We start from the raw sequence: 24,167 nt of genomic DNA, 5'->3' as shown, positions 1-24,167 counted from the left end.
AGTGTTTCATCTAATCCTCGTAAGAGCCCCATGAGGAAGACACCGTTTTCCTTATTTTACAAATAAAGAAACTGAGACATTGAAAAGTTCAATGTATTTACAAAGTTGGGGTATTTGGGACAGAGTTAGACTAAAAAAGCATTCGTTGTTTATCTGAAATTCAAATGTAACTGGGCATTCTGTAGTTATTTTCCCGGCTAAATCTGGGACTCCCATTTGTTTGTCACTCAAAAAATACTAGTTCAGCACCTAGCGTGGGAATCGCAGTCCTGGGCCGCGTGGCTGACTGGACTTGGCGTGGGGACAGGGCCCAAGGTCGCCTGGGTCCAAGCTTACCTTGTGCAGGCACAGAGGAAGATACAAAGAAGGCACCTGGGACCCTGCCTTCCAGAAGAGAAGTTAGAACACGTACAAATAATGAATGCAGGATCTGATAAGGAAGGCCTCTGAAGGCCTGCGGCCCACAGGCTTGATCTGTTTGGCCCGAACATGTTTCTTTCTAAAATGAACTTAAAGGCCCGCAGGTGGGGCAGGCCTTCTCCAGCTCCCCAGAGCCCCCAGCCCCTGTCACTCATCACCCCAGCCTGCCTGACCCCTAGAGGCACTGGAGTTCTCACCCCTGTTTTACTGCTGTCGAGAATGACAGGTGTCAGCAAGTGCTGTAAAGTGTGGGAACCGTCCAGAGGTGAGAAAGGTAGTTTCCAGCTGGGGACTCAAGGAGGCTGCGAGGGGAAAGGAGCATTCTGATGACTCTCTTGACCATTTTATTTCCATGAGTATTGCTGGCAATGTGCACTGTGTAAGTGCCATTCATTCATTCGTCCAACTCGTATTCCTCAAACATCTACCATGTCCCAGGCACTGCTGTCAGTGCAGGAGGTATAGTGATGAATAAGTCAGACAGAATCCCTGCTGTCTATATTGATGTTTACATTCTAGTGAGGGAAACGTAATAAGTTGTCCGGTAGTGAAAAGTTAGACTCTGGGGGGGAAAAGGAGGAAGAGGGGGCTAGAGAATGATGAAGGAAACTTTTCTGTGTAGGTTGGTCAGGAAAGGCCCCACTGAGGTTAGGACATAGAGCAACGTAAAGGAACAAATCACGTGAAAAAGAGAGTGAAGAGCTTTCCTGGCAGAAGGCACAGCTAGTGCAAAAGCCCTGGGGCAGGAGTGTGATTAACATGTACAGGGACCTGTAAGGAAGCCGTGTTGCAGGGTCACAGGGAGTGGCAGGATGTGGGGCGGACAGTGAGATCAGACAGGGCGAGGAAAAAGGGGGTGTAGGTCACGGAAGACCTTTCAAGTCATGGTGAGGACAATGTTTGATGAGATGGGACACGAAAATGGGGACAATAGTGCCTATCTCTCAGAGTGATTGTGAATATTAAATTTTCCATGCAACATGCTAACATAGTTAATTCCATATATGTGGCTATGCTTGTTATTCAGTGTTCAATAAATATTTATTTGGCATGAACAAAATTAATGATTTAAAAAATATATGTTTAACAGCCTATTGTCAGGGAAATGATTTGTCTCCACACGATATGTTTTGGCTTTGAAACAGGAGCTCTGCCTTTAGGTGACACGAGATTTATGCACCGAAGCCCTTGACATGAGCCACTTTCTGTAGCAGTTTCTTCCATCATTACCTCCACCTGTCCCTGCACCACTACCCCCCCCCCAAAAAAAAAACACCCTCCTTTACAAGCTTTCCAGCTGTGTCATGCTGATTTCCTCTGGTTGCCCTCCACAGATAAAACTGTGAAGCTGTGGAAAGTCAGCGAACGTGATAAAAGACCAGAAGGCTACAACCTGAAAGATGAGGAGGGCCGGCTTCGAGACCCTGCCACCATCACAACCTTGCGGGTGAGTCCAGCAACTGGTTTTCGTCCCGTTTGTTCTGCTCCCTTGGCCACCAGGGGCAGGGGCAGGGGTCCTAACGTTGGCCACGTGCTGGCTGCTGCTGTGGGTTGCAAGTAAAATGTGTGATGGAGGGAGATCCAGCAGAGACCCCCACCTACCTGAGTCTCTGGCAGCAGATGGAGGAGCAGGACAGGTAGCAAGCTCCAATGACAACAAATCTGTGCCTTTCCTTTTGTCCCCGAAGACTTACCGATGTGGTCACTTCCACACGTTGCTAGATGCTTAGCCTCTGCCTGTTCACATTATCTGCAATGTCTTGCACATCTTCTTTCCTCAGGGTACAGGGGATGAGACTACCCAGATGGAAAGTGGGAGGAAAGTTGTGGTTCAGAACATGAACTCCTGAATCCAACAGGTCTGGGTTCGAATTCTGCCACTTAACCAAACTCTTACGTAGCCACTTAACCGTTTTGAGCTTTCGGAGTCATGCAAGTTGTTTTCATTTCTCCATCGGCAACACGGTGAACACCATACTTACTGCCCGTGGATTTATGAGGATAAGATGAAATGAGGGTGGAAAGCCCTTACTCCATGGCTGGGACTCAAAAAAGCGACGTCTAATATTAGACTGAGTAGCTTCTTCCTTCCTGCCCTCCAGAAATGCAGAATCGAGTAAGGAAAGAGGATTTGTAGGACTAATATACAAATGATTATGACACTACGTAGAGGAAGATAAATGCAGCAAGAGTCAGAGAGAGTTGTAGTTTGATCAAAGGAGGGAGAAATTACATTGGTTCTGGGAGACCAGGAGAGGTCTCGTGGCGAAATGGTGTCAAAAATGGATTTCTAAAAGCGGATTTTTAACGGAAGGCTCTCTAGATGTGGTTTAACATGGTTCACGGCTGGGAGATGAGTTTAGTTTTGGATTTGTTCAATGTGAGCAGTGAAGCAGGCACATGTTGGGGACCAACCGTATCCCCAAGGGACTTTCCAAACCATGTTAAATAAGTGCTTTCAGACACCAGCTGCTCCACCGAAGACCAAAAACTGAGAAGGGAGGCAGTGAAGTACATGTGGGGAGAAGAGGTGGTCGCCCTAGGTTTAGAAGCAGCTATGGGAATTGAACGATCATTGTGTGCCCCTGATTAGTTCGCTGATTTATTTGTTCATGAAGTCATCCGCGCATTTGTTCATCTGTTTCCTGAGCAGATGCCTTGTGAGCACAGACTCTTTGCTGGCCACCGTGCTAGGCTGGCACGTGTTTACCCAGTGCTAATCGGTACCTGGTCTTCAGCTGAGCTCCTGGGGCTGTTCTATTTCTTCTTGTCAGCCTGTGCCTTCAGCCTGGAGAACTGCCATGCAAGCCCGCCTTAAACTGGGTCTGTGCTCTAAATGCGCAGAGGTTGTGGAGAAGAGAGGGTGTGAACATCAGTCTGTCCTGGGTTCAAATTCTAGCTCCGTCGCTCCCCATCGGGTAACCTTGGACAAACTACTTAAACTCCTCGTGCCTCCAGTGTGGCATCTGCATAACAGGGGTGATAGACGCCAACCTCCGGGGACTGTTGTGAGGATTCAGTGATCTCGTGTGTGACAAAGAGCTTAGCCTGTGCAGCGTGTCTCACAGGAGGTACTCAATCATTTTAGTTCCCTCCTGTTGTTTTAGTATTACTGTCATCATTGTCACTATCGTGGCTGTTATTAGCCCCTGCTGTTAGGAGGCCTATGTATATGAGAAAATTCACTTTTCTTGTTCATATACTTTTTATACTGTTGTATTCAATCTACAAACTATTAACTGATACCTACTAAGCAGCAAGCACTGTGCTGGTGATGCAAAAGGAATAAGAGAGTCTTTCAGCCCTCAGGACGTGTGGGCCTGTGGGAAACAGACGGGTTAGGTGCCACTGGGAAGTCTACAACATGAACTTCTGCCCACGCGTTCCCTTCCCTTGTTTGCGGTGTGGACGGACCTTCTCAGATGCCACCTGTAGTCCCCGGTATGAATTCCTGTTGTCCCTGGCATTCTATGGGCTTTCATAGATCTGTGGTTAGCCCTTGGAGATGCCATTCCCATGAGGAAGCGGAGAAAAGACCTATGTGTACATTTCCACTAGAGCAGAGATAGTCCCCATGGTAAGACAGTGATGTTAGGAAGGGGACTTGGACATATCAGACATGGAAGGGGCCCCGAGGTGGGGCTGAGTTAGAAAATCCCAGTTCTGGATTTTGCTTGCTTATGACCATGGTGCTAGTTACTAATGCAGATTCCCGGGAACCAGCCCCAGCGATACTCTTGAGCAAATTGGCTGGTCCAGCGGAGCCTGCATCTTTAATAGGAGCCCCTGGTGGCTGAGACAAGGGGGTCTGTTGTCAGTGAACTCTGTCATCTCTAAGCCTCCTTCAAGCTGTTGTTTTTATGAGCCTCTGTTTCTTCCCAGGCATTTCAACAGCTATTGTACCAACTTGGGGGAGACACCTTTGCCATAAATACGCATATCTGATCTTACTTCGTCTACCTTCCTCGGCTTTCAGATAGCCTGCATTTCAGTGTAAACATCCCCATTCCAGCCTTCTTTCCAGGTGAACATTGAACAGGCCAGCCGCCTTTCCTTTTTGGTCCCAGTGGTAGAAAAAAAAAAAAACCAGGCAACCCCGGAGACCATAGATTCAGAACAATGACTGCAAACAGAGAATGAGCTGACGTGGTATTAATCAGACTATAATTTACTAACATGCTCTGCTCTTGAAATTTGCATTGCCAGCAATTGTGGCTTTTTTTTCTTCTTCTTTTTTCCTATACTATGATTACCTCTCGCTCCCTTTCAGAGTCTCCAGTTCTACGTGAACCTTGAGAGTGAGAACGTTTAATAATACCCGACAGCTAATTAATCCTCCCTGAGTAATGGATCTGTTCTGTTCAGTGCTGGGAGGCTCCGCTTTTCAAAGCAAGAATGTGGCTATTTTTTTTCCCCCTCTTTTCATGGAAGATAGCCTTTCAAATCCAATCACTCATTACCCCGAGAGACTGTGAGAAGCATTTTTATGAAAATAATAGCTCCTGCTCAGTATCATAATATTCAAAGCAATAATCATGATGCTAATTTAACAACAACACCCTATAGGTGCAAAGTGCCATTTGTATCCCCAAGCATTTTGTTAGCTCATCCCTTGATTCATCTTTAGAACAGCCACTGAGGAGGGCAGGACAGGTGTTTGGCAGATGAGAACGCTGGTATCTAGTACTTACTGAGCAGTTACTTTGTCCCATGCACCATGCTGCACACTCTGTCTCATTAGCTACCTCATGGGGTGTGGTTTACTGTTAAAATTGCCCATTGAAGAGATGAGGCTCAGAGAGGTTAAGGAATGTGCCCAAGTTCATGCAGGGCTAAGAATCAAACTTTGATCTACGAGTAATTTGCTCTGGGGCCTGAGCCCTTAAACGTGGTGCAGGCTCAGAGGGAGAACATGACTAGCCCCGTGTCTGCCAGCTGGTTATCCTGGAGCTGGAACTAAAAATCAAGAGCTACAATTCTTAAACTTGGACACATACATTTGGGCATTTAGAATGGGTTTCTTAATAGCTGGAAGAGTGTCACTATTATTCCAGGTCAGGATGTCAGGATGTGTGTGTGTGTGTGTGGGGGGGGGTCTCTCCCCTTCTCTCTCCTCTCTCACCCCCACATCCACACATGTTGATGTTCCAAACCCCTGACCACAGCATGAAGAAGCAAAGACCTGGAGCCCTCATGCAGTTCCACTGTAGCCTCTCTTTTCCATCTTCCCATTACCCAGAGGTAAGAGGCCCTCAGAGCCCTTTCTAGGCAATGGAAAAGCATAGTGCAAGGAATTGAACCTGCCTGCGCCGGGAGCTGGGCAGTCAGAAATCACACTTGGCGGACCTCCCCTTGCAGGAGGATCCTGGAGTTACTCTTTTCTTCATTATGGTTGGCTGCCAGCGCCCTGAGAACCTAGGCGGGGTTGAAATTTGCTTTTTAATGAGCTGTAAATACAGAGTCCAGAAAGTGTGAATTCCCAAGCTGTGACATGTCATAACCTCCCCCAAAATGAAGGGGACATAGTGAATTCAAGTTTCCCAGTGGGTTTTATTTAAACATTCCTTATAGCTAATACTACTACTAATAATAATAATAGTAATGTTTATTGAGTGCTTACAGGTGTTGGATTTTAAACCTTATATAATTTTCTCCTAACAGTGACTCTCCCAGGTAGGTTCTGTTGTTCTCTCTGGGTCATCCAAGGCTTTATTCCCTCTTTTCATTTAAGTCTCTGCTGAAGTGTCACCTTCTCAAAGAAGCTCTCTAGAATAACCTGGAGAAAATAGCACGCTAACATCTTCCCATTCACTCTCGGTGTCCTTACCCTGCCCAACTTTTTTCTGAGCTTTTATCTTTGCCCGATACACCATTTGTCCCTTGCCTGCCTTTACCCACCTCCACTAAAGTGTAAGCTCCGTGAGAGCAGGGACCACGCTGTGTTCTCTCCCTTAACTCCAGCACCTAGAACGTGCATGGCACACAGTAGGCCCTCAGTAAATATTTGTCGAATGGATATCACAGAAGTGGAAACAGACTCAGAGCAGGCAAGGGATTTGCCCAAGATCTCGTGGCTAGAAAATGACAGCTGAGATTCAAACCTAGTCCACTTGACCCCAAATCTGATGCTTTTTATTAGGACTCCCTACAGTTTCAGCTTTCTAAGACACTATTAATTCGTGTTCACAGAGCAGGGGACTCCCATTACTGTGTCTCTCAGAATTCTTTGGCAAAACTCTCTTAAGGTATGAGCTTGATCTGGGGTGGGAGTGGGGTGCACGGGGTGAGGGCTGCAAAGGCCTTTCTGCCACAGGGTGGGCACACAATGGATACCCCGTTTTATAGAGAAAAGGTTAAATTTCATCATGATTTTACACATATCCCTTCTGCTGGTGACTGCTTCTGTCTTTCTCTCAATTCAGAGCACACACATCCTTGTGACTTTCCTGGGCTAATATTTCTCCACTCACAACGACCCTGATGTTTGCAAACCCCACTGGTGGTAATTTAGACACCCTCTAGCTATAGTCTAAGACACCATGGCAAATCGGCATGAGCGTTTACCAGCTCTAAATTCGAAAGGAAGCTTCTTAAGGATTATTTTGAACAGGTCATAGCATTAGGCACGTTGACTAAACAGACTAGCTATTTTCCCCAAAGTGATACTGTTAGTGAAGCAGCTAGTGTAACTCCTGATCTGTTTTCTAGAGAACCAGTTAAATGAACCACTGGCTTAAGTTTACTAATAATAGAATAAACGTGGATTCAGCCCTCCCTGGTGACAGGTTCTGTCTGGGCTGAGCAATATTTGTACATTTTACAATTCTTTCTCTATCACAATACTGTGACTTCAGTATCATGCCCATTTTACAGATGAGTAAACAGAGGCTCAGGGTGGTAAGCACTGGCTTACGGCCTCACAGATAATAAGTGGCAAAACCAAGAATGGAGCCCAGGTCTGTCTGAGCCCAGACCTCCTGCCCTTCACCGTTACACAGGACTGTTTGTTGGATGGTCCCTGATCTAGGCAACAATGAAGATGCTAGCATCTGACACGTAAAACTTTTCATTGGGTTTCTTATCCTATTTACTGAGTGCCTCCTATGTGCCAGGCACTGTGCTAGGCACGTACTACAATGTGGATCATACAAAGAAGAGTGAATCACACTCCCTGTCCTCAAGAAGCAAGGAGAGGACGAGTTGCAAATGGCTGCAACATAAAATTAAGTTAAGCAATGGTTCTGAAACTACAGAGTGCCTCGTGGTCACCCTGGATGCTTTTTAGAGCGCAACCATTGGCCACATCACTAGGGATTAGTTTAGAAGGCCTGAGTTGTACCCAATGACAAGACCCCTCCTGGAAAACCCCCAGGGGATTCTGACACAGGTGGTCCCTGGGCCACCCTTTGAGAAACACTGGATAGGGTGCAGGTCCTGAGAAAAGCACAGAAGATTGCTGTGGCCGTTCAGAGGAAGAACAGAAGGGAAGACAGGCAGGGCTGGGAAGGAGTTTTCGAGAAGCATCTTGAAGCATAGGTGGTCTTTCATGCCAGAGGTCTCATTTGATGCTCCCAAGGATTCAGGGAGGCAAGTAGGATGTGAATTGCTGTTCCCCTCTTTCTAGTGGTATGGATGTGACTATCCCCCATTATAACAGGGGGAAACTGAAGCTCTGAGAGGCAGAACCGAGAATCAGAAGCTTTCTATCTAGACACAGGCTTACTCTTTCTTGCTGCTTCTGTGGTGACCATGCAGTGATGCTCACACCAGGAGGACGGGTGACCCCAGACCGGGGTCCATGCTAACTCCTGCTTGAGTCAGAATTGGCCATGCCTGCCCCAGGTTTTTATGTGGGTTTTATGCTTTCATAACCGAGGCCTCTTAGGACACAAGATATAGCCTACCCCGGCCATTTTTAATTTTTCTAGAATTCATTGTGTGATTTATTGCTGCTCTGGGGGCTTAATATCCAATCCTTTTACAGTTCCATCTTTCCTTTATATTTGTGGCAAATAACAATGAAGTGTTTAGCTACTGCAGTGAAAAAAATCAATCAAGCCCGTTCCATATTCACAGGTTTGCAGTGCCACTCGGATGGCCCCCTGGATTAGATTAACTTGGTGAATGTGTCACTCTGGTGCGGGTAATTTCTCAGCCTTCGCTCCCCCACTTCCCCTCCTGCCTCGGCGGGTGGATGGTGAGATCTCCCCATTGATTGACTGCCCCGAAAGGGAATGCTGGCATGTGATGCGTGTAAGCTCAGCAGGATGTCGGTACTCTGTGTTTATGAAAATAAATAATAATTTCTGTTATCGTTATTGATTGCCGTCATTATTTGATTGTATCTGTCTGTGTCGTGGGGTTTCGGTTATGGGATCAGAAAGCACTCCGCAGGAACTTCAGGCAGCACCCTCCCCAACATGTTGTGACATGTTTTGCTTTTTGGGGGTGAGGGTCGTGGGTGTCCCCATCCTGTTCTTTGGCTAATGTTTGCTGAGACGGTGTTAGTTGTGTTGAATTGATTCAATTGGAATAGTACTAAGAGCAGCAAACATTTATTGAGCACTTGCTGTGTTCCAGGGACAATCGGCATACATTGGCGAATTTAATCTTCAGGATAAACCTACAATGTAGGTACTGAAATAATGCTCATTTTAGTTGTGGGACATGAAACCCGAGAGATTCAGCAAGGTGCCTGAGGTCCAATGGCTAGCAAGTGCTAGGGCTTGGACTTCAATTTGTGCTTTTTGTTTCTGAAATCCATACTACTGCCCTGCCTCTTGTATTAAAATAGAACGTCTGGTATATTCATCTGAAGATTTATTGTAAACCAAAATACGAGTAAGCAGGGACTAGAGAACAGCCTGTCAAGGAGCCGGTAGGAGCTGCTTTGCCTTGAGCACAGGTGGGTTTGCCGCTTTGTGTTGGGGGAAGGTGGAGAAAAAAGGATGCGTGGAACTAGGTCATGGTGTACCCAGCCTGGGTGATCATCAGACTCTGGGAACGTCCCTCGCAGCCTGACTCAGGATCTCCAGGAGCAGGGCCAAGGGATATACTCATGTTTCTCAGCTGCATCCCAGGAAGTTCTGGGTTTGAGGGTCATTCTCATCATAACCTCCAGGTCCCCTCCAAAGTGAAGGTTCGCTGATTTGCTTTCTTGGGTTCTTCCTTTGTTCTCTTCCCTCCAAACTCTGTAGAGAATAATCTGAGGGCAGCAATATTATGAAAGTGCAGTTACCTTTACACCAAGAGACTGACGTGATTTAAAATGAGCTTCCGCAAGCCACATCAGGTTGCATGTGAGCAGCTCTGCCCTTTGGAACTCAAGTTCTCCTGCCCACTTCTTCCTAGTCAAGTCAGAGGGATGCAGCCCACTTAATGGCCAGTGTGCTGTAACGGTAATAATATTGCAGGCACTGATTAAGTACATCCTGTGTGCCACGCCTTCTGTTCGGCACATTCCAAGCACTATCTCATTGCAGCCTGGCAGCAGCCCTGTGGGGTGGGTACTGTTTTATCCCCAGTTTATAGATGAGGATGTTTGATTCAGAAAGCTGAAGTGACTTGCCCAAGGGCTACTAAGAGCCATATTTTTAACCAGAGTCGGTCTGACTCAGAGTCTGTGATCGTAACACTGTGCCACAGAGTCTCCACGAAAGGGCCAGGTCCCTGACGGCATCTCAACCATCACCTGTAAAATGAAAATCATCCTACATTCTTCCCACAGAGGTCAGGCTAACAACATAGAGGAAGATGTTGACAGTGTCTAGGGTGATGCCTTGCAATCAATAGATGCTCACTATGTGTTAGTACCTTCCTCTCTCCCTTTCCATCTTGTCTTTCACCTGAACGCCAGGAATTTCAGGAAATGCTGATGAATTTATTGAAAAGGTTCAAAGCAGTATGACTTTGGGACCAGCAATCCATTATGCTTTGTTTTGAATGTGTGCTTGTACTGGCAATTCAGAGTGTATTCACTGACAATACAATATGTTCTTTCATCCCAAAGCGACTTGTTAGGCAGAACCTCCCAGGTAGTGATTAGATCTAACATAAATGTAAATATAAGCAGAACCCTGTACCTGGTTTTAAGATCAAGTTCTCTTTGTTTCTTGCTCCCAAACCCTTTGAAAGGCATGCATGGCTTTTTTACTGTGGTAGGAACTAGTAAATGACTCACCATATGTATACTCAATGACAGTGGGAAGCTGAGAAGTCCACCAGTGTCAGAAAAAGAAAAGAATCGAGTTATGGGAGACAATCGCCATGTTTGCAAGGCCTCTGGTGCAGTTTATCTTGAGATTCCCTCGTCAGGAGGCAAGACAGCATTCTAGACCGTGATCCATTCTCTTTTCCTAACTTTGGTCGTTACATGGTTTGGATTTTAGAGATGCGAGAAGGTTGACCTGCCCACGGCAGGCGGGCTGACTTTTTTCAGGCTTTGCAAGCAAAGATCTTGTCACTGTGTCAAGCCTAATTCACCCTCAGATGGATTTTTCTCAAAAGAGATGTTATTAGTATGATTTTCCCTGTCTTTTCCTTTCAAGGGCTCCCTTTTAAAGAAAGTGGAAAATCCAGGCATAATTGGATGATTCAAGGGGGAAAACTACCTCCATTTTCTGAACCTTTCAGGTGGAGTTACCTGAACTCTGAGGGTTATGGGAAAGACATTGTCCCCAGACCAGGTCCTGGCTCTGACATGTGAGCTCATGGTTGCGGGAGTGAGAGATGTGAGTTCCAGCCTCCGAAACTACATGTTTGTATAGTATACATGTGTGCAGGCATGCAGGCATGCACGTGGCACGCAGTTCCCAAGCAGCACATCGCTCAAGAAACCTTAGAATGTTAACAGAGCGTAGAACTGACCTGTATTTGTTTTTCAGTTACACTTACTTAACCGGAGATCAAAAATCTGTGCCTAGAGAGATCCCCTTTGCTACCAGGTTATACAATACATAGAACTAATTTGAAATCACATAGAGGAATTCTAGGGCCTCTGTTCCATTAGACATAAGACGTTTGTAGAAAATAGTGAACATAAATGGATTTAGAATCGAGTTCAGTAGAGGACATGGATCTTTGTGATCTTAGTACATTGCAAACCCAGGCTTCAATAATGCGTTGATAGAAGAGTTTTAAATACCCATCCTTACCAGAGAAAAAGACTTTAGATATTTCCCTAGAGGTTAGTATATAGGAAGATGTTTTTTTGGTTTTTTGGGGTTTGTTTGGTTTTTTTGCACAAAAATAAGAACCTGGTGGGAGGAAAACATTTTTTAAGGGTATTTTTATGTTAAACTCCTTGGTATCAACAGGATAGTATTTAATTCTCTGGTTTCCTTAGAATGATTGAGCCAGGAGGAAAGGAATTTTTAAACTGAAAAGTGTTAGATTTGTATTTATTTGAGTGGAGGAGAGTGGGTCACACTCTGATTTGTTGTTGTCATCAAGTGATCAGTTGGGCTCGTGTTCTTTACCAGCAAACTGTTAAAGGGAGTGGCGCGTGCACACACACAGGTGTGTGCACACAGACACGCACGCACATGCACAAATATTTCTTGCCCAAGAATGTATGGGAAACCCTAGTTTAAACTCATATAAAGAAATTGATTTAGTGCAGGGTTTCTTGGGACCTTGTATATACTAATATACAATATCAAACTCCAAGAAAGGCATGCAGTATTTCCCACCAAACTTATTTGACCATGAAAAAAGACCCTTTTCTTGTGAGATTACTGTCCTTTATAACATTCTACTCAAAATGTGGTCCTTGGCTCAGTGCCATTCTACAATAAGATAAGGAGTTTGTACCAAAATATGAACCATCCATATCCCTAAGCCACTGCAGAGTTCAGCTGACACTTTATTTCCCATAGCAAGACTCTCTCAATGAATGATGCAATGCATTGAATCTGGCTTGAGCTCCTTATCTTGTCATGGACCATTAACAAACAGTTCATGGATCATTATTTTGAGTAGTACAGGCACAGAACTCACTTTGGGAAACACTGGCTGGGAGACTTGAGTCAGGGAATAGGGGTTATAGCCTGACAGCATTTCCACTGGGCTCTTCCTGCTGTCCAGTCACAGAATCACATGATGGTAAAAGACCCTTCACAGAGCCTCTCTCTTCACATTCACTTCATTAACATTAACTGAGGACTGACACGTGCCGGACACTGTTCCAGGCGCTTTGCACACTTCCTCGTTGAATACTCACCTTAACCCCAGGAGCTCAGAACTGTAACCACCGTTTCACAGAGGAGAAAACTGCTCCACATGGAGGAAGCCATTTGTGCAAGGTTGCTCGCTAGCAAGTGGCAGAGCCAGGGTTCACCCCTGGCTGCCTGACTGCAGACGCCCTCACCCTTAACCACCGTGTTATCTGGCTTCGCAACAGCAATGGTGCTTACCATTTGAGCCAATGGAGGCTTGATCCTACTGTCAGTGACTTCTTGAAGCAGAAACGTCCCATTAGCCAATCTGAAAACTGTCATTGTTCACAAATGTTTTCTTCTGTGTAACCTAACGTCTATCTAATCTGCATGTATAAAAAGAAGGTTGCATACATATCATCCTGGATAGACGTGTGTGGTCCCTGCCCTCATGGGGCTTGCAGTCCAGTGAGGGACCAGCTGGTTCTGAGCTTTTACTGGGAAATAGTAACAGCACCAACTGTGTGTGCCTGTTGATATTACAGCCTATTGAAACCCTGCCTGAGCACCTTCTCGGCATTTTCTTCTGGGCTCGGTGGTCCCAAGCCGTCTAATTGTTTTCAGGGATTGAGAGTTCTGCAACTTGGAATTAAATTAGGACACTGTCTCTTTAATGCCCAAAGAGCTAAACAGAAGGTGCAAACGTCACCCAATTATCCTGCTATTTTAATACCAATCACGCAGATGTTTAGAAACTTCTGAAAGCTTGACTTTTTGAAAAACATCTTGTGCTCTACAAATTCAAAGAGCACCTGAGAAAAGCATTCTGTGGGGTCAACATAAGATTATCAACACAGACAAAAGAGCAGAAGTTCAGGATTTGTACAGTTCTATGCTGAGGTAGAAGTGATAAAGCGAGGCCACCCTTGGTTACTATTATTCCTTCCCATAGTACAGGCATCTCTGTAGATGAACTCACAGGTGACTGTCACACCCACCCTGATTAAATGTGCCTTTGCCCTACTTGACGGACAAATCAATTAAGAACATAGGCGCCACGTAGGTCTCATTCATTCTTTCGCTGATTCCACAAGAATGTATTGAGTACCCACTGTAAGCCAGGCACTGGTATAGGCCCTGGAGATACAGCAGTGAACATGCATGGCACGGTTCCTGCCCTCGTGGGGCTGACAGGCTCTTTCAGTGGCAAAGGGCATGAATCGAATGCCCTCCCATGAAACATGGCGCTGTAATGGGGCTGCAGAGGGAGGCATGTGATGTGTAGCCGAACAGATGATTGGGGATCTGATCCACTCAGGAAAAGCAGAGAATAATTTTCTGAGCCAACTCATAATTGAACTGAAGCAGGAGGCAGGTAAAGAGATCAGGAGGAACATTCCAGGCAGAATTCCCACGGACAAAGGCCTTAAGGTGGGAAGTTGCACAGGAGAACAGGGCATGAAACAAAGGCCAGAGTGGATGGAAAGCTGGGCACAAGGAGACATGAGGTGCCAGGGAGATGCAGGTGCCAAGGCAGGAGGTTATGGCCAGACCATGTTGGACATCATAGACCTTCCCAGGGAATCTGCTGTATCTCCCAAGAGCAATGCAGGCCCTTTTTTCTCTGCACTGGTCATTTTTTTTAAACAGCCCTTCTTTGCTCAGAAACCAGGATAACATGGTGGTTAAGAGTTGGGACATCTGTAGTCAGACACCCAGGGGTTAACCCCAGTTCTGCACCCAAGACAGGATAGACACCATGACAGAAAAGCTGCTGGCACAACCTAGGACATCCCTGGTGGATACTATGAAGAGTTTAAATTTAGGAAGCAAATGGCATTTGTCACTATGGCCATGTTGCCCTCCAGCCCCTTGACTGCCACTGTTTTGAAACATGTCGGAGCATGGCCTCTGCGGAGCTGCTCCAATATCAAACATCCTCCCTCCAAGGTGAACCCTCCCATGAGTGATTGAATTGTTTGGAGGGTCATAGAACCTGACAGCTCCCTATTACACAAAGGAAAAGATAAGCTTCTGATTAGTCCTAGGGCTGGAGGGAGCCAAGATGGAGTGCACCTGTCAGAACTGCTTACGACATATAAATCATTACCTCAATTTTCCATGCAAGAATTGGGCCAGAGAGAGAGAGAGAAGTGATGGAGGTTTGTTAGCAGTACAGAGCCATATTAAAGAGCTCATGCGTGGTTCCAAAGCAGGATTTGCTCTGCTATCCATGCAGAGAGAACAGAGCCCCATGCCCAGAGGAACGACAGAGACAAATGCCCACTGGCTCCAGGAAGGGGCAATTTGTTTCCCTGGCATTTGCTAATCTAACAATAGAAGCCACCAAAGCTTTCCCAGACTCCAAAGGGGAGATGTTTGGTATTATGCTTGCTCCTTGTGTGGTCCTGGGTCTCCCTGTTATGCAATCGCCATAGTAATGGTGGTGGTGGTTGTTGCCATCTTCCTTTCTCTCATTCATTGGGCAAAAATCTCTGCAATAGCTAGGGCCCAACTGTGGCTAATGTGCTATCCCACAGTCCAGCATATCAGGGTGTTTCTAGGGGCAAAAAGCAACATCAAACTGAAAAAAAAAAAAAAAGATTGAATGATGTTCAAAAGATGTTCAATGAAGGTTTAAAAACATACATTGATTGGACAATTTCCAAATTTTCATTGCATTTTTATATTCAATAAAAGACAATTTGACTAGCATAATGTGAGAACTTGGGGGATTCCAGTTGGAGAAGCCTCAGGATTGAGGCTACTAACTACTAACTTACACTGCAAACCTCAAGAAAAACTGCCTTGTGCTTTTCCTGGGCTACTCGAGGCAGAGTGAACAAAACTGTGTGGGTGAACTGGTTCACTCTCCAGGTTAGACAGAGCTAAGCCCAGTTCCCAGAGCTTGTGCCAGTGGCACCTGCATTAAAAGGGAACCCTGTACCCAGCCCAGATATTCCAGCTGCCAGCGAGGAAGAAACCTTTCTTCTTTTCCACCTTCGTGTGTTTTAAAGAGAAGTATATCTTTGAAATTACAACACGGCCCAAAATGCGTTGGCTGCCAGTTAAAATTTCCTAGAAGAGAAATGCAGTATGTTTTATGTGAACAAACCCAAAATAGGAGTCCAGATAGTACACAGAGAGATGTGGGCGCTGAAGGAATGAGTCACGTGGATACTTTAAAATAAAACAAAATAATTGCCCGTTTGTTCAAAAAGAATGAGCAAAATGTTCTTATTGCCAGGAGAAATGCGAAGCTGACTTATTTCCATTTATTCCCTGCTCGGGGAAGAAAGCCCACACATGGAACCGTTCTGGGAGAGCCTAGCATAGTGGTTAAAAGGCTTCAGAGTAACAGCTTTGGATTCAAATCCGAACCCTGTCTCTGAAGGGCTTTGGGCCTTCTATTTAAGCTCTCCAAGTATCAGTTTTATCATCAATCAAGTACCCACATCATAGGACTTTTGTGATCAGAAAAAAATACTAGCACAGTATCTGGCTTTCGGTACTAACCATTCAATAACAGGTAACTAGCTCCAATCTGGGAATCAGGCATGCTCAGAGCAGAGAGGTAACTGGTAGACCCTAATTGCTGCTTTTAATGAAAGCATACAGTTCGGTAAGGACAGGTGAGAGGGAAGGGACTTCTAACTTGATCATATGCCTAAGAATTTAATTGCCTAAGGCACATTAACCCTAATTAAGAATTTTTGGCAAATGTTCACATCTCTGGCCTAAAGGAAATTCCCATTAAATATTCTTCATAAAATTCTGTAACTCAGAATAAGGAGATAACGGAAAATAAATCAGTGAGTCTATGGAAAAATTGAAGTAAGAGCATACCTCCCCTTTCAACAGCTGTTTTTGAAAGACCAGTGAATTTGCAAGTTCTTACTGAGCTAAGAAAAGTTATGTGCTTGGTCGTAACTCCTTTGTAGGGTAGACGCTGTCACCAAGTTTCGTGTGAGTGGCCTCTGGGATGATGGCATTAACCGTTGCCTGGAAAGTTACTAAATTTGACTCAGGACCCTGGCTTCAATCTCCTTTAGATTCTCCGCCTCTGCCTCCAATCATTCATCGTCAAAAAAGCAGAATTCTCTGCCTAGGTGAGGGGATCCACTGTCAGATATTAGACCTTCTGTCTTTATTTTCTATTAGCAATGAAGAAAAACATTCCAAGTAGGTCACTTTCCTTAAAAGAAAACAATGAAAAAGTTCTTTTGCTATTTTTTCCTTTGTCTTGACCGCTAAGAAGAAAGTTCTGCTTTTGTCTTCCAGCACAAGCTCATTATCAACCTGGTTGGCATTCGCAGATGCATTGGGCACTAAAAGTGACTTTCCAGAAAATGTCTCCTTAATTGGACTGTTTTTTTTTATAGAAACCATCCTGCCAGCATCTGTGGTGAGATAGATTCTGGAAAAACAATGTGCCAGGCCAAATGATCAGGTGGAATCAGCTTGCTCTCTCTTTCTGTTTGATAACAACGGTGTGCTTTGCATAATTCTCACTGATTATGTGTAGGGGGAAAGCCATAACTCAGACAAATGAGCTTTATTGGCATTGGCCCGTTCTGGGGAAGAAAAAAAAAAATGTATGAGCAGGAGCATTTGTAAGTGCCATGTATGTCGAGAGATTGACATTCCAAGCAGCTTGTAAACTTAGGGTGCCTAAACCTGCCCCCTTAAAAATGAAAATGCCTCCCTATATTTGGCTTCATAATGCAAGAGCTGGGTTTCTCTCATTTTCTATAATTTAAGAGCAAGAAATTTACATCCCTATAAATATATCTTGAATAAACTGTCATTTTAAGCAAAAGAGTCCTCCTGAAGGAAAAATAAATAGTTGGGGGACCCAGGAGTCAAGAGTCCTTCAAAGGCTTGGAAATTAACATGGGAGTGTTAAATGAACACTCCAAACCGAACAGCCGCATATACTGCTTATATGGGGAGACAGGTTTGTCTGCCATCTTTATCCGTGTACCTGCTAAACCATAACGTGGTTTCCATTTTTCCTGACTGTCCTTATTGATATGTTTCTGCTAGTGTTTTCCCCTGTCAAGGCAGATAATGTAACTTTCATCTGTCATGTTTGGACAAACCCTGCTTACCTTCTCTGTCTTTTGAGGCACCCCCTTCCCCCACCCCAGCAGTATCTTTGTTGAGATGCTGACCCTTTGCCTCCAATTCTAGACTCTCCTCGTTTCCTTGGGAGAGTCCACAGAAACCCATTGAGCCCGTTCCCTGAGCAAATCTAGGTCTTCTCTATCATTAAGAGATTTAAGAATACTTAGTCCCAGCTTCCTATACCCCAAACAATGTCAGCTTCTGTCATCTGATGGTATCAAGGCCCAGCTCTGTGGTTTGATCCTAGTTCAGCATCAAAACTGATGCTTTAACAACAAACAAACAAAAAAATACAGTTGCCTTTTGAGGACTTGAAGACAAGACTCTTACTTCATAATCTTCCCCTGGGAAATTTACATCTCTTGCCTTGTTGGACGTCTCCCATTATGAAAACTGCAGCAAGTAATTGTCCTCCTCTGTGTCTCTCTTTCGGGCACATTCTTACTTGTCGATCCATAAATGACCCCCTGCCAAGCTCCAGCCGCTTGGCCACCTTCTTCACCACTTACATTCTCCTTCTGTGTTTAAAATAGAGCTCATTATTTTTTGCTTAGCCTCCAGTGAAATCTTCTCTTCATTCTCTGCCTTTGTTTTGCTTATCATTTAACTTAATTCTCAGCCCAACAGCCCCATCTGCTCCTGCTTCGAATCTCTGTATTTCTTCCCCCCTCCCCCCCCCTTAGTAACCAGAAGTCACGGAGGCTACCATTGGAGTCACATGATGCTTTTCTGGTCACATCAGGATAAGGAAACGGGATTTAAATAGCAGTAGCAGGTGATACAGTGGAACTAAAGCCATAGTAGGGATCTCAGCCAGTGAGGTAAACTGAGGATGAAGTTTTGTGCTCACTGGATAGGGCCTCCCGCAGAGCTGTGCCTGGATTTTCTGATCTGAGCAATGAAGTTACCCATCACTTACCCTCCCTGCTTCATATGGTGGTTGTGAGGATTAGATGAGTTGCGTCACGTCAGGGTGGCACGTAGCAAGCCCTCCATACGGATTAGATACCATTATCATTATAGGAAGCAAGTGTAAAAGACACAATTCCACAATTTCCCAGGTTTGGCAGCTGCACATGGATGAGAAAGAGATGCAGTCAGTGGCCAGCCAGATCTCTGCTTATGCAAATAACTCGTCAAATCATTTAGCAATTCCCAACTGTGCAAAGGCACATGAAAGAGCATTGAGCAACCTAAAGAGAGTGTCTTATTTGCAGCCCTATTCCCAAAACCCAGTGTTGTGTCTGACGCAAAGTGCATTTTCTGTAAATATTTGAAATCGACATATATTAATCCCCTAACATGCCCCAGGGACTTCATTGATCCCCCTCAAATATCACTGTTTTCCCCAAAGTTGGGGCTATGTGTTTCTGCTGGTATAAGACACAGTTTTAAATAACATTGAATCACATAACTGGGGAAGTTATTCCCTTCTCATCTCTGTTTAAAATCATTCTGATTACATCAAGCCCAAAGTCTTACTTTGATGTTATTATGTTTTAATCCTTGTAATAACACTTACAAATCTTGATTTTAAAAAAAACAAAAAACAAAAACTAAGAACTGGCCATAAGCTCTAAGTTCAGATGACCATATCTGACTAGAATCTAAGAACAATTTTTTTAATTGTATATATTTTTAGAGCATTCTGTTTTAGGGGGAGTTTATGGAAAACCGATTGCTGTGATGTAAAATTTCCTACCAAAATTAATTTAACTAAACACTTGATTTGATTAAAGAAAATAGTAAGTAAATAATAGTCCAGGCAAAATAGATAAGGTAAAAAATTTGAAAGGGGTCCCAAAAGAACTGAGGTTTGGCAAGCACTAGTCTATCTTCCCCTCAATTATTTGGGGAGCTTTTTAAAACTCAAAATAACCAAGGCATACATTAGCCCAGCTGAGTTTGAATCTCAAATTATAGATTTGGGCAATCTATTTTCTATTTCTCTTTAAGAGCTCTCAGGTGGATCTGTGGAAAAACCCAGTTTAGAAATTTATGAATGAGAATATCTTCAATTTTCTTTATGTAATTTTTTTTCATTCAGTTGACAAACATTTGTGGAGTATCTGTTGTGTGTGATGCTTTATTTCCTGGGTGGTGGGGATAAAATGGAAAGCACTATAGAAGAAGACCCTGCGACCATGGGCTTATTCTAATAGGAGCTCGTAAATATTGTGTTCCCTGATTTTTTTGTCCGCTTAAGAATGTTGCTTCTATACTAAATCACAGCCTGAAAGAATCTAAAATGGTCATCACTTGGTGGACACTGGTTATGTTTTTGGCATTGAATTTATTGTGGAAGAAATCCTGAAGCCAGCCATGATTCTACCTCTTGCGTTCGACTCATTTTTAAAGACCTGCATAACCCATAAATCTTCATACTTGAAGTAAAATAACTTTTCCAAGATATACTTTGGTATTAACAAATCTTCCTCAGTTTCTCTTGGAATACTGTACTCTTTAAGTCTTTTCAATCTTAGGTTTAAGTCTTTGTTTCAGGCAATTTTTAAAACGTATTTTAATTTTTTTCCCCCATTCACTTCTTTTGGTCCCGTCATGACCAACAATTACATATACATTGGAGCCTCTTTGTTTTCTGTATATATATAATCTGCTCTCCATTGATCTGTATATCTTGAGTACTTTTTCATTTTGTTTAATGTCATTTCCTGAAGCCCATAAACCATGTTAATGTTTTCCAGATTTTCTCTATGTTCTACTATTGTTGCTAAAAAGCAGCTAAGGCTCTATAATTGTTTTATTTTCTCATCCTTTTTCTTTCTGGGTTCTGCTAGTTTGTTTTTTTACCTATATTCACCACTGCCATATAAAAAAACTCCCAATTGTTCCTACATTCACTCACTCCACTCCCCCCACACACACACACACAATTCGATAGATAACCACATAGCACTTATAATGACCTTTTTAAAATGTAAATCAGATCATTCACTCCCCCTACTAATAGCCTCAGATGGTTTCCCTTATCACTTAGAATGAATTTCAAAGTCCTTATCAAAACTTCAGGGCCTTATATTGGCTTTTGCCTACAAATCATTTGTTGAGTTTCATGTATTGTTGAACTCTTTATTTTGTCTTTCAATTTGTAAGCTGCTTTTAGAAAAAGATGATTCCATAGCTGGAGTATACCAGTAGTACCTTGCATCTACTAAGTTTTCAACAATTATGGCTTGGAAATAGTTATTTTAACTCTCTTAAATGTTAGGACATCATTACCGTAAGTAGACCTGGACAAAGGAAGCTAGAAGACCCCCAGTACAGGCCACTGAAGAGCTTAGTAAGTATCAAGATTTTAGATTCCCTGACATAGTAGAAAAAGTAGAGTCCAAGAATTCAGACTGGGCTGAATCCTATCTCTGCAGATGCTAATGGAATGATTTCATGCCTTACCATGTCATTTAACCTCACTGAGCCTCACTTCTTTAAATATCTGTAAAATATCGATGAAACAATACCAGCCATGTGGGGTTTTTGTGAGGTTTAAAGGAGGCAATGGTGTATGGGAAATGACAGGTATTTGAAAAATGTCAGTAAACACAGTTTTGCACAGGCTGGGTTCTAAAGTTATCCCATAATGCAAGAGTCAGGTTTGTTCAAAAATATCCTTGAAAAATCCCTTAAATTATCCATAAGATATAGTATACATAGTTTTTATAAATTGTATAATATGTATGTGTTAATATAACTATGTACAATATAATGTAAAGTGATGCAAAATAAAAACGTGAAATGCCATTTATGACAGACTTCTTTAAACGTTAGGAGCTCATTCGATTAGCAAGATGTTAGGAGATGAGACCCACACAGACAGTCTGTCTCAGGAAAGAGCAGATTCACTCCCCCCATCTCAGACTTCCTTGGGGGCAACTAACCATTGAGTGGAATGCAGTTGCAATAGTCAACATTATTTAAATTTGTTCCCTTCTTTCTTTTTCCTGTTTTATGCTAAGCATATATAGTTGAATCCACATAGTAATGCCTATGTGATGCGATTCAGTATATAATTAGTATTCCTACATTGGAGTCACAGTAAGTTCTCAATAGAATGTGAAACAGGTGGAAGTCAGGTAAAGTAATTTGATGTTCAACGACAGTGATGTTAAATGGACTGCATATTTGTCCCCTTTCCCTCTGTATGATTAGCTTTTCCTTCCTTTTAACTGGAAGCCTCAGAGTTTTATGGTTTTTGAAAAGATCCTCTGCTTTGGCTGTTTGAGAAAATAATTCTATTCCCCCATTCGGGAAGAAAAATTAATGAATGGGGTTTATAGTTCTAGGCGTCAGCGTTGGAGTCTGTAAGCTCCATCCTGGCCTCTCTTCCTCCTGCTCCCCACCATCATGCAGGCTCACATTTCACAAAACCGGGGGCCAAAGAAGAGGTCAGGAGCAAGTATGGAAATGGATGGCAACCTTTAAAACTAGAGGGGAAAATATAGGTTATAGAGTTCTAAAAGGACAACGCCATCGTGCATGTGGAGAGAAAAGTCAGCCATTTATGTGCAGAACGTGGACAACATGAATGGGCAGAAAAGGAGCCCGGGGTCTTAGTGAATTATAACCTGAAAGTGTTAGTTAAAATAGTATGTTGTTCCAGAAGTAATTACCAAATTTTATTCAGTTCATGATAAACTCTTATACTAATACAGTTTAACAATCTAGGCTTAAGAAGTATATGATTACCATGGAAAAGTCTCATAGAACTTGTAAGATTGACAGGGAAAGTGAGGGGAAATTATGAGAGAGAGTTAAAGTGGCCTGAAGACGATTGAAAGGCAATTATAACAACATTCCAAACAAAATAAAATCTCTTTCCAGGGAATGGTGATCAATTTTGCTTTACTCTCCTGGAACAAGAGACTGTTAGGCGTCTAAATCGTAACAGTAGGAACTCAGGTTAGAAAATGATTCCAAGAAGACTGGCAAAATAGTTGAAGAAGGAAGCTAAAGAATTCATCCTTTTCTTGAGGACTCCTACAAATATCGGGTTCTTCTCCGCTGGATTGGGTGCATACATGGCATTAGGAATGAGGGGAGTTCTATTAACTGGAGCGATTAGGGTCAAGGAAGACTTAGGAAAGGAAGTGTACACAGAAGTGTGATTGTGAATGTGATATGTTCAAGGGCAGGGACCAGACTTCATTAGAAGGGTCTGACTCTTCCATTCTTCCTACTTTGTTTCCTTTCCTGCTTGTTCCCGTCTGTCCTTTCTAACAGTGCTGAGCTCTTGGTTTGAAAGTGTTATGGAGTCAGGGCTAGAAGGACTCATGGCAGGCCATGTTCAGGCTGGTAAACAGACAAAGTTCACTTTTGCTGTAAGAAGAGGAGAAAGGACCCAACATGCGTTGAGAAGCCGTTTAAGAGACTGGGTGGTCTTGGAGAGAAACAGACAAAGAGGCAAAGTATAGTTCCCCAGGTCCCGAACAGCATGCAAAGTCTCTGTTCCATGTCACATGCTCCATTTCCAGTCCTGATAAGTCCTGAAAACTGTGCAAGATTTTTCTATCCTATGATAATCTTTTTTTTTTAAGTAAATTTGAGGTTCCTATTTCTTAACATCTAAAGAGTCCAGACTAGAATATTACCTCCCCTCACTCCCCCACCTTTCTTTCTTCTCTCTTTCCCCGTTTCTACTTCTGGAGGCTTTCATTCCTTTTTCTCCTTAAAGTCCTATGTGCTGCTGCTTTTCTCGGATACGCTCTTCTCTTTCTTGTCCCATTCCTCCACCTCTGTTCTCTGCTCATTCCTGCTTGCTTTCTTTGGAACTAGCAAACCTTCTCTAGAGCTACCTTTTACCCCACCTACTTCATGTAACATTTTTATTTGCTAGGATCGTTACAATTCAAATCCAGCCCTGCCATTGGGGAACGGAAGATTTAAGGTACCTTCCGCCACCTCCACCCAGACTTCAGAACACTGTGAGCACCTTCTCCACATTCCTAACTCATTCACCCATCTTCTGACCCATCTTCTTCATCAGGCAGAAAAATCCAGTTATCCAGGATCCATAATTCATTCAATTCCTACCACATCTTCCACATTCACAGACTTTCTATTTTCCAGCCCTGTAGTTCCCATTTAAGAGAAAGGGACAAATCCTGAGGAGAAGAATTCAGGAAATCACATTCAAGTTCAAAATCGTCAGTAGCACAGAAAGAGATTTGACTTGACATTAATTTATTTGAACAAAGACTTGGGGATTTTTGTTGACCATGCGATATGGACTATTACAAAGGGAAATCAGCGTTAAGCTACAGAGATTGGAAGCACAGGTCTTATATAGAGAAAAATACAGTTCTCTGTGTGCTGAGCTGGTGGATTGTGTTCGGTGAAGCTAAGCATCAGTAGACGTGAAGCGGCCCTGACTGTGAGGTATGAAGATTGAAGGAGGTCAAGTCTTCATAGCATTTATTGAATGGGGAGAGGGACGGGTTGAGAGCTGTC

General features: G+C 43.5%; 1 protein-coding gene across 1 annotated transcript in view; it reads left to right on the top strand.

Moving 5' to 3' along the window:
* Positions 1-24,167, top strand: part of LOC109392769 (serine/threonine-protein phosphatase 2A 55 kDa regulatory subunit B beta isoform-like) — a 120,237-nt gene that overhangs the window by 12,563 nt on the left and 83,507 nt on the right. The window contains exon 3 of the mRNA XM_019661417.1: positions 1,755-1,867. Coding sequence (XP_019516962.1) covers positions 1,755-1,867 — 113 coding nt within the window. The remainder of the gene's footprint in view (positions 1-1,754; positions 1,868-24,167) is intronic.

Source organism: Hipposideros armiger, unplaced genomic scaffold, assembly GCF_001890085.2.
Source record: "Hipposideros armiger isolate ML-2016 unplaced genomic scaffold, ASM189008v1 scaffold_11, whole genome shotgun sequence".
NCBI lineage: Eukaryota > Metazoa > Chordata > Mammalia > Chiroptera > Hipposideridae > Hipposideros > Hipposideros armiger.
The sequence above is the reverse complement of the archived record's forward strand: the minus strand, read 5'-3'. Positions and strand labels throughout refer to the sequence as shown.